Source organism: Nestor notabilis, unplaced genomic scaffold (genome assembly GCF_000696875.1).
Source record: "Nestor notabilis isolate BGI_N333 unplaced genomic scaffold, ASM69687v1 scaffold25364, whole genome shotgun sequence".
NCBI lineage: Eukaryota > Metazoa > Chordata > Aves > Psittaciformes > Psittacidae > Nestor > Nestor notabilis.
In genome coordinates, this window is record NW_009927252.1 from 2,524 (window position 1) to 11,363 (window position 8,840).

At 54.8% G+C, this 8,840-nt stretch overlaps 1 protein-coding gene across 1 annotated transcript in view; it reads left to right on the top strand.

The window, feature by feature from the left end:
* Positions 1–3,062, top strand: part of LOC104405316 (peroxisome proliferator-activated receptor gamma coactivator-related protein 1-like) — a gene marked incomplete at its 5' end in the record, with an annotated part of 4,424 nt that extends 1,362 nt beyond the window's left edge. The window contains 6 exons of the mRNA XM_010013989.1: positions 10–88; positions 1,352–1,525; positions 1,688–1,751; positions 2,003–2,124; positions 2,276–2,427; positions 2,726–3,062. Of these exons, the coding sequence (XP_010012291.1) occupies positions 10–88; positions 1,352–1,525; positions 1,688–1,751; positions 2,003–2,124; positions 2,276–2,427; positions 2,726–2,829 (695 nt within the window). The remainder of the gene's footprint in view (positions 1–9; positions 89–1,351; positions 1,526–1,687; positions 1,752–2,002; positions 2,125–2,275; positions 2,428–2,725) is intronic.
* Between the last annotated feature and the right edge of the window lie 5,778 nt (positions 3,063–8,840).

Genomic DNA, 8,840 nt, shown 5'->3' on the forward strand with positions numbered 1-8,840 from the left:
CGGATGGAGCTAGCGAGTCTTCATCTTCATCCTCGTCTTCCCGATCCCGGTCACGGTCGTTCTCCCCACCACCCAAGCGGTGGCGAAGGTAAGCAGAGGAGCATCTGCCTGCTTGCTCTTTGGGCAGTTGTCTGGTGGCTGGTCTTCTATGATGGTGCTTGGACACCTCTTCATGGACCTACTTGATGGCTGTACCTGGAGTATTATTACAGGTGTTGGTGTTTGTGCTGTGGAGCTGGTGCAGCCCTAGGTGTAGAAATGAGAGGAGCCATGGTGGAGCCCTCCAGGGAGGCAAGCAGGGGAAAACCCATCTGGCTTGGCTGCCACAGGGGGTTCTCTGTGCTCCTTATGGAGGTGGCTGTGTAGGAAAGTGGGACAGCTCTGTCTCCACGAGAGGCATTTCTTCTGGAGTCCTTGTGCCTCTGAGTGATGCACAGCCTGTCCCAGCTGGTATGGGAAGCAATGGAGTTGGCGAGGGACCCCTCATCCACCTTTCCCTGGCTGTTCAGCCAGTTCTGGAGACATCTTGGGTCATTGGGTGCTTAGGGCTTGTCCAACCAAGGCCCCTCCACTGGTGGCCTATAGCTGTGGAGGCTGGTGCAGCTCAGGGACTTGCTTTGTCTGGCTTGGCTTTCCTGCAAATGCAGCTGGCCCCTTGCTGGGAAGTGTCTTCATGGACTGCTGTCCTCCAGGAGAGTATGTGGCAGGCACACCCTGCTCAGAGTCTGGGATTGCCTACAGCAGGGACCACCTGTGGCCAGCATGTTTGTAGAGGGACCCTGCTGTTTGCTGGAGGCAGCACAGCTTGATCCCAGAGGAGTTTCAGCCCTGATGCCTGGCCCTGCCAGAGAAAGTATTGCAGGCAGAAGGCTGTGAACACAGAAGCCCAGCCCTGTACCAGTGCATGCTACAGCTCTCAGTATGGTTGGAGGCACATGCAGTCTCCATCTGCATGGCTGTTGAGTGCAAGGTGGATGCAATGGCTCCAGTGTCATTCCATGCACTGTGTGGGGCTCAGCCGGGCAGCCCCAGCTCTTCATGGGCCCTTGTGCAGTTGCAGCCACATGCTCCATGGTTTCCCCATGACTATTTCTTGCTCTTCAGAGGCTGTGCCTATTGTGAGCCTGTTCCCTTGTTGCTGTGGTGTTTGGAGCCAAGTGGAGCAACATCTCTAGTGTCATTACTGCCCCAGCCAACTTGGGCAGAGATTCCCACAACCCAGCTCGCCCTTGGGATGGGCCCTGTCTGAACAGGGTACTGTGTACCTTGGGGAGAATGGAGGTCTTTTTCTTCTCCATGGTGCTGGGCATGGGGAGGGCTCAACATTGAGCTGTGTCTCTCCTTCCCCCAGGTACCGCTCAAGATGTTCCCACAGCTCGTCCTCCCGCTCCAGCTGTGGGTCATGTGGCAGGTCCCGGGACAGGTCCTCATCCTCATCATCAGCATCCTCCTACTCATGTAGGTCCATGTCCCGCAGCCAGTCCCGCTCCCCCTCGCCCCGCAGGAGAAGTAACAGGCGGAGAAGGTAAGCGTTGGCCAACCTGCAGGGGTGTGAGCTCCCCCCACCCCATCTCCTGGCCTCCAGTGTCCTGGGTAGGGTGGACCCACTCCTTCAGTATCTCCCTTGTGTCTGGGATCACTCTCTTCTGCACCTTGTAGCTAATGTGTCCATATTCTGCCCTGCCAGGTACAGTTATGATGCGCAGGACCACTACCAAAGGCAGAGGATCCTTGAGAAGGAACGTGCAATAGTGAGTGCTGGAAGGCTGGGAAACTGGGGATGGAGATTTGGGTGTTCTCAGCCCTTCCATCACTTGAGAAAGCCATGTGGTTGCACCCTTGCAGGCCACATTGCTGGGAGGCTCTGGCCAGGGCGTGGTGTGATGGGTGGCAATGCAGGGAGGGTGCTCTGTGGGAGAGATCCTGCTCACTGGGAGGGATCACTCAGAGATGCCAAGTCCCCCCATGCCTATCTCATGGAGCAGTTCATCCCTGCCCGCAGGAGGAGCGACGAGTTGTGTTTATTGGCAAGATCCCCAGCAGGATGACCCGGTCGGAGCTGCAGCACCGCTTCTCTGTGTTCGGGGACATCGAGGAGTGCACCCTGCACTTCCGCTCTGAGGGGTAAGAGCTGCAGGGATATGGGGCAACCCCTTCTCTGGGATGGCTCCTCTCATCCCTTTTCCCATTCCTCAAAGAGATGGTGCAGAGCAAGGAGGGACAAACATACTGTGCTGATGATGATCTCTTCCTTCTCCTTATTCTCTGGCTCCAGGGACAACTATGGCTTTGTCACCTACCGCTATGCCGAGGAAGCCTTTGCTGCCATCGAGAGTGGGCACAAGCTGCGGCGCCCAGATGAGCAGCCCTTCGACCTGTGCTTTGGTGGCCGCCGGCAGTTCTGCAGGAGGAACTATGCCGATTTGGGTGAGTCCTGCAGCACCCAGGTTGGGGGGTAGCACTCTCGGTCCTCTCCTTCCTACAGGTGTGGGAGTCTCCATCCTTGGGGTCAGTCAGGCTTGGCTGGGTAGGACCACATCCCAGGGAAAGCCCTGCCCCAAGGGGAGGTTGGGCAGTGGCTCTCCATCCTTTCAGTCCTCCATCAGCCCAGCTCTGGGTCTAGAAATTGGCACATGAAGTGCAATATGAAGGAGTTGCTGTGGGGATGGCCAGAACTGTACCAGTGTCCCTGTGGCTCAAGACAGCCTCTCCCCATGTCTTCCAGACTCAAACCGGGAGGATTTCGACCCAGCCCCTGTCAAGAGCAAGTTTGACTCCCTGGACTTCGACACGCTGCTACGGCAGGCACAGCGCAGCCTGCGGAGGTAGCAGCTGGCGAGGCGGAGCGCCCGCACCCGCTTTTATACTCAAACACAAAAGACAAAAAAGTATGGAGAGGGAGAGAGAGAGAGGGTTTTTAAGAAAAAGAAAAAGCTAAAAAAGAAATTTGTTTTATAACCAGTATTTAAGGAGGACGGGTCATTTGCCTTTGACCAGAGGGCCCAGGTGAGTGGCAGCCCCAGGCTTACCTCAGCCATGTAATAAATGTGGATGCCCAAACAGTAGCGCTGTCTCCTTGCCTCCTTCGTGTGGGCCACTCCTAGGTGTGGGCTTGGGGCTGTGCCCCCTGTGACCTGGGGACTGTGTGCTAGGGTCTTGACCCCATGAGAGATATCCCAGGTCAGGGACTAGGTGCACTGGGGAAAGGGGGACAGGACCGGCGTCACTGAGCCACACTGAGGGGTCTGTGGCCTGGCATGGGATGAACACCTCTGGGGACAGGCAGCACAGATCCCTCTGACCGCCTCCTGGGCTCCGCGGGAGCGAGGACTCATGGCCCTGGGGCACTCGGCTGGGCTTTGGGGCCACCTGCACCTCCTGTGGTGGCCACGGAGGGGCAGTGCAAGATCTCCATCGCCGCTCCCTTCTGTGGGCTGGGGTTACAGGGGGCTCAAGCCCCTGGAAGGAGCACAGGCAGGCGTCTGCTGCGGGCAGCGTGCACAACTGCGATGTCTGCCTGTCCCCTTCGAGCCCACTCTTTGGTTTCGCTCCAGCTTGCCAGGAGAGGGATGTCTGATACCTCTAGGTGTCCCACAAAGGAGAGTTACAGGTGGGCAGAGCACAGCGGGATGGTGCTTTGCAGAGGAAAGATGGACAGGGATAGGGATGCAGAATGCCTACCCAGGTCCTGCAGTGTGCTGCAGCACACAGTGGAGAAGGGTGATCCCAGGCAGCACCCAAGGGAGCGTGCTCGGGCCTGCTGCCAATCATCTTCCCTGCACCTCGCCCTGAGCCAGCAGTGCTGGGGCCCTGTACCTCGCACTTGTGCTGGCAGCCAGAGAAAGCTCTGCCTTGGGCTGCTTCTGGGCTGGGACAAGCCTGGGGATCCCCAGCACCAGAACGGGGTTGAGCTGGCAGTGCTGGCTGGCATCGAGATGACATTGAGCACCTTGGTTTCAGGATGGGGACAAGCTTGAGCAGGGTGCAGTGGTGCCCAGTTGGGCCCCCTCTCAGCACACCCTGGGGTGGGGGAGCCTGCAGCCACCCAGCTGAGCTCTGCAGAGCTGGGGGAGCATGGAGGCAAGGGGATAGACCCCCAAAGGGCTCCTTGCAGTGCCTGTGGTGTGAGGGGGTGCTCAAAGTCTCCCCCAGACCTCTTGCTTGAAAGAGGCAAGTAGGAGAGCAGGGAGGGAAATAGCAGTAAACTCAGGTGGGGTGTCCAGCAGGGGTGACACAGGGTGGAGCCCACTTGTGCCCTCTGCTCCCTTGGGTGGAAAGGGATGCTCCTGCTCCTGCCTGCACACTGTGTGTCTTGTGCTGCTCCACAGCTTGGCTCCAGGAGCCTCCACCGCACCCATGTGTGTGGGGTGCAGTGAGGCTGCCAGCAGGGTGAATCCTGGGGCCAGCTCCCACCCTGTCCTCTCCTGCCTGGCCCTGGACTTTGCACAAGGGAGGCTTCAAGGAGGTGGCTGCAGGCAAAGGCAGGATGGGGGGTGGAAGTGGGCAGGGGGATGTTAATTAGTAATGCAGCTCTTCCCAGGGATGTGGGCTTGGCAGGAGCAGGGTGAGAGCAGGATGTGAGTGTCCTTTTTGGGAGTCCATGCAAATGCCTTTTGCTGTAGCTCCCCTCCTGCCCAGGGCAGCTGGGCTGGTCACGGTGCTGGAAAGCACCTCCCTGGTCTCTGAGCTGCCACAGCAGTGCTGAGGACATGTGGATCCGAGCGAGAGTGTTGCAGAGAGAGCGCCTGTTCAACCAGCTGTGGAAACACCCGTGAGCTGATGCAGGTCTGAGGAAAGGCTCATGTGCCCAAGAGATGGACTGGTTTCTCCAACCTCCTTAGGTGGTCTGAAGGTTTCTTCACAGTCTTTCCTTGAGCCTCTGCTGCAGCTGTGGAGGCAGGCAGGAGCTGGGAGTGACGCAGGGAAGCCAGAGGTGGGCATGGGATACATCTCCTGGCAGATCAACTCCTGGGCATGTGCTACCCCATGGACTCTGAGGTCTGTGTGTTTGGGCAGCCCTATGAGCACAGTGTCACCTCAAACGTGTCTGCTGCTGGCTGCAGCATGAGCAAGGCTGTGTCCTTGTGTTCCTGGGGCTGTGCTCCACATGGTCTCCTCTCCTCACTCCTGCGGGTAAGGAAAGGCAGGGGGTGTGAAAGTGCTGGTGTTGCCAAAAGAATTAACACCCTGCTGTTGTGCCCTGTAAATCTTTCAAGTATTAGAGGCTGGCTTTATCCCCCCGTGTTACAGTTTAATGGTTTCCGTTGGCAATAACCTGGCCCTGTGTTCTGGGGTTATTGATTTAAGGTCTGTAGTGGAAGGTGTGAGGGGTGCAGAAAGGTGTTTTCCTGCCACCCAGCTGGTGGCAAAGGCACCATTGCAAAAAGCAGGCAGGAGAGTGGGAAGCGGTGCACAGCTCTCTGGACGTGTGGGTGCTGGCAGAGCTCCAGAGAGAATTGGAGGGCAGCAGCGCTTTGGATCACTTCGCTTGCTCAGCCCTACAGCTGGCAGGCACGGCTGCAGCTGCACACAGATGTATCCCCTGAGGTCTGACACAGGCGGGACGTGCCTGCCTTTGGCTCGTGTTGGAGCTGTGTGTGTGGACGGTCCCCAGCTCTGCGTGCCTCCCTGCTGCCAGCCAGACCACCCTGCTACACTGCACACAGCCCAGTCCAGGAGCTTGGACCTGGACCTCCCAAGGCAGAGCAATGCCTTGGCTCTCCTCTGTGCACACCAATAGGTAAGTCCTGCTGGTGGCTGCATTGCTGGCCCAGAACAGACCCCCTTCGCCTCAGAAGTGCCATTTGGGAGAGGCTGGGGTGCAGCTCATGTACAGCTTTTGCCCTGCAGGCATCAGCAGTACCTGTGGGGTTTCCCCTGCCAAAGTCATACTAGAGGTGAGGGGCAGAGCTAGGGCTTTATAGGGACCCCAGCTCCTGCGGGGAGTCTCTCAGAAGCACATCTGCTTCACTCAAGGCACACAGTGCATGTAGGACAGCCAATATTCCTCCTACAGTTTGCAGCATCCTTTGCTGCCTGTGTGAGTGGCTCTGTTCTGAGCTGCAGCAGCCCATGGCTGGGGACTACACAGGGGGGTGGAGCTGAGGTTTTCACAATATTTCTCTTCAAGGTAGTCTCAGCCTTTCCCCTTTTCTTCCTGCTGCAGACTTCACTCTTTTGTGGTTGTCCCTAACACTTCCTGAACCAGGAACCTGAACCCTGCCACCTGTGCCCTTCTACTGGAACAAAATTCCAGGGGACCAGTGCTGATTTCACACCTTCCTCTTCCCTTTCCTTTCTCATTCCCTCTTGCATTAGTATGTCCTAAATGTGATCTCCAAGCTAGAAAGCATCCAGAAGGGCATCCACAGTGGTCTTTCATTGTGGGCAAAACCTGGAAGATGAGGAGTCTGTGCTCCATGCATCAGCTAGTTTGGATCCCATGTGCAAAAGGCAGCAGGGCAGCCGGAGACTCTGACAGCAGCATTCCTTGCACACCCCTGACTGGGGCTGGAGGCTGTACAGCCCTTGTCCCCACTGCTTTGTAGAGTTCAACAGCAGAGCCCCTTATCTTCAGGAAAGGTTATTCTGGGACCTTGGAGCTGGATGCTGCCACATGCTGAGCACCCACATTGCAGTGAGGCGGGTTTGCTTTTCCACACTTCAGATGTTCACACTTAAGATCCGGCTTAAGATGTTCAGTGTGCTCATCCTGAAAGCTGACAGAGACCCCTGTGGGGAGCGGTGCCAGGCACAAACCTGGCCATGTGATATTCCTTGCTGTTTGTACCCATTCCCTTCCTTGGGACCACCAGCCCTTGAGATTCAGATTGACCCCACAAATCCAAGAGCTCAGAGATCCTGACTCAAAGCAGAGGCTGCTTCAGAGTCATGTCTGTGACTCCCCAGCCCAGGCTTCTTGCACTGGGAACCTCACAGGATTCTTTTCAGGGAACCTCTTTTCAGGAACCTCTTCAGGGTACCTGTAGAGAGGGTCCATGGGAATTTGGTGCTGGGATCACTGGAAATACGGGCTCAGAGGAGCTCCTGAGAGCTGGGAGAGATGCTCTTCTCCCTGTGGCTCACAGAGCCTGCAGGTTTGGGGTCTCCTCACTCTCACACCTTCTCTGCTGTCTTACGCATCCCTTGTCCCAAATTCCTGCCTGCCTACAAGCTCTGGAGGTTAGCCAGTAGTGGTGTGTGCTTTCAATCTGTGCTTGTACAGCTGAGAGCCTGGGTTAATTCCCATGTTCCCTCTGGCGGCTGCTTTTGCTGTTATCGTGTGTACTTGTGTTCATATTGGGGCAGTCCTCTAGGGTCACCCTACGTTCAAGGGTCCTGCAGTTGAGGGTAAAGGTGCAGTGATTGTTCTGCTGGTGCCTCTAAGCCAGACACTTGCTCCACCCGTCCCACAAACTAGGCACTGCAAATGCTTCCTGCCTTGTCTCAGCAAAAAGCTGCAGCTGTAACATGCTACAAGGAGCAAGTAGGGAGATGAAGGGACCATCAAGTCTGCAGCCTGGTGATGACAGAGAATTTGGGGAAAAAAACATGCATAGGATCTAGAAAATGGATGTGAACTTAGAGAAGTGCAAAAAACTCCCAACCAAAACCCAAAACAAAACAAAAATCCAAACAAACAAAACCACATAAAAATGCAACTGCAATTTTTCTATCAGCCCAGGAAAATTCCCTCCTGACCCTAATCTGGCTACAGTGTTAAGCCTAATGGGTGAGCAGACCTCTGGGACTATAGTGCTGGGAGCACCAATGCATGAGGCCCAGAGCACGTCTTCCATGCTCTGGAAGAAGGACAGCCCTGGTACCTTTAGCAGGAAATGAAGGGGGAAGCGGTTTACTCTTCATCTTCAATGTGGCCAGCAGAAACCTGGAAGCCTGGGCCTGAAGCAGGACCTCCTCCAAACAACCCTAGCGCCGCTGACTCTTTGGCCAGCCAGGAGCTGTATCCCAGGCTGAGCTGCCCATGCCCAGGGCTCCTCCATTTAGAAGTTTATGGAGGAAATTCTACTAAACTGTATGTTAAGTTGAGCTGGCTTTCTCTGCTCCATTACCATTCTTTGGAGGCTGGTCCACAACTTTGCTCCTGACAGGGCTAGAGACGTTCCAATGCACAACTTATTCACTAAACTTACTCATTATTTTGTGCCATTATTGTGTGTCTTTCTTACAGATTTTTTCTTAACATTTCTTATTTACAATTTTCTTGCAGTGTTTCTTCAGAAATACATTCATCTCTTCTCAGCCTCTGTCTGGCCAGAACAAGCCAAATTCTTCTAGTTGATCTTCATCAGCTGGTGTTTGTTTCTGTATCCAAATACTTTTTCTATGTGCAGTGGAAATTTATCCTTCCTGGATGCAGAGCTACAAGGATATTCTGAAAGAAGTCTCACAATGCCTTGCGCAATGGCAGTAATGTTTCTGTCTTTGCTAAAAATAACTTGTCTGATGCATCCTAGCATCATGACATTCCTTTTTCACAGAAGCATCGTGCTGCTGCTTCACATTCATCCTTTAGTGCAGTAAGGTCTTTTTATTCCTTCAGTGCCTCCATTTTATCAGTTTATAGCAAATGTCCTTTCTGCTGGTCCCTAAATGTTTAAGTTTTACCTTTCTGCTGTAATATTTCATCCTACTTCCCCCATCCCTTGACAAGGTCAAGGTTCCCTTCTTTTTCCTCTATGACAAACTACTTCAATCAGCACTTGCAATCCCTCCCAACTCTGTGCTGCCTTCGCATTTTGGGAGCTGTCACTTGACTCCTCTGAAATTACCAACAGGTTTACTAACCTGAATTTATTCCTAAAATATGTGGTTAATAT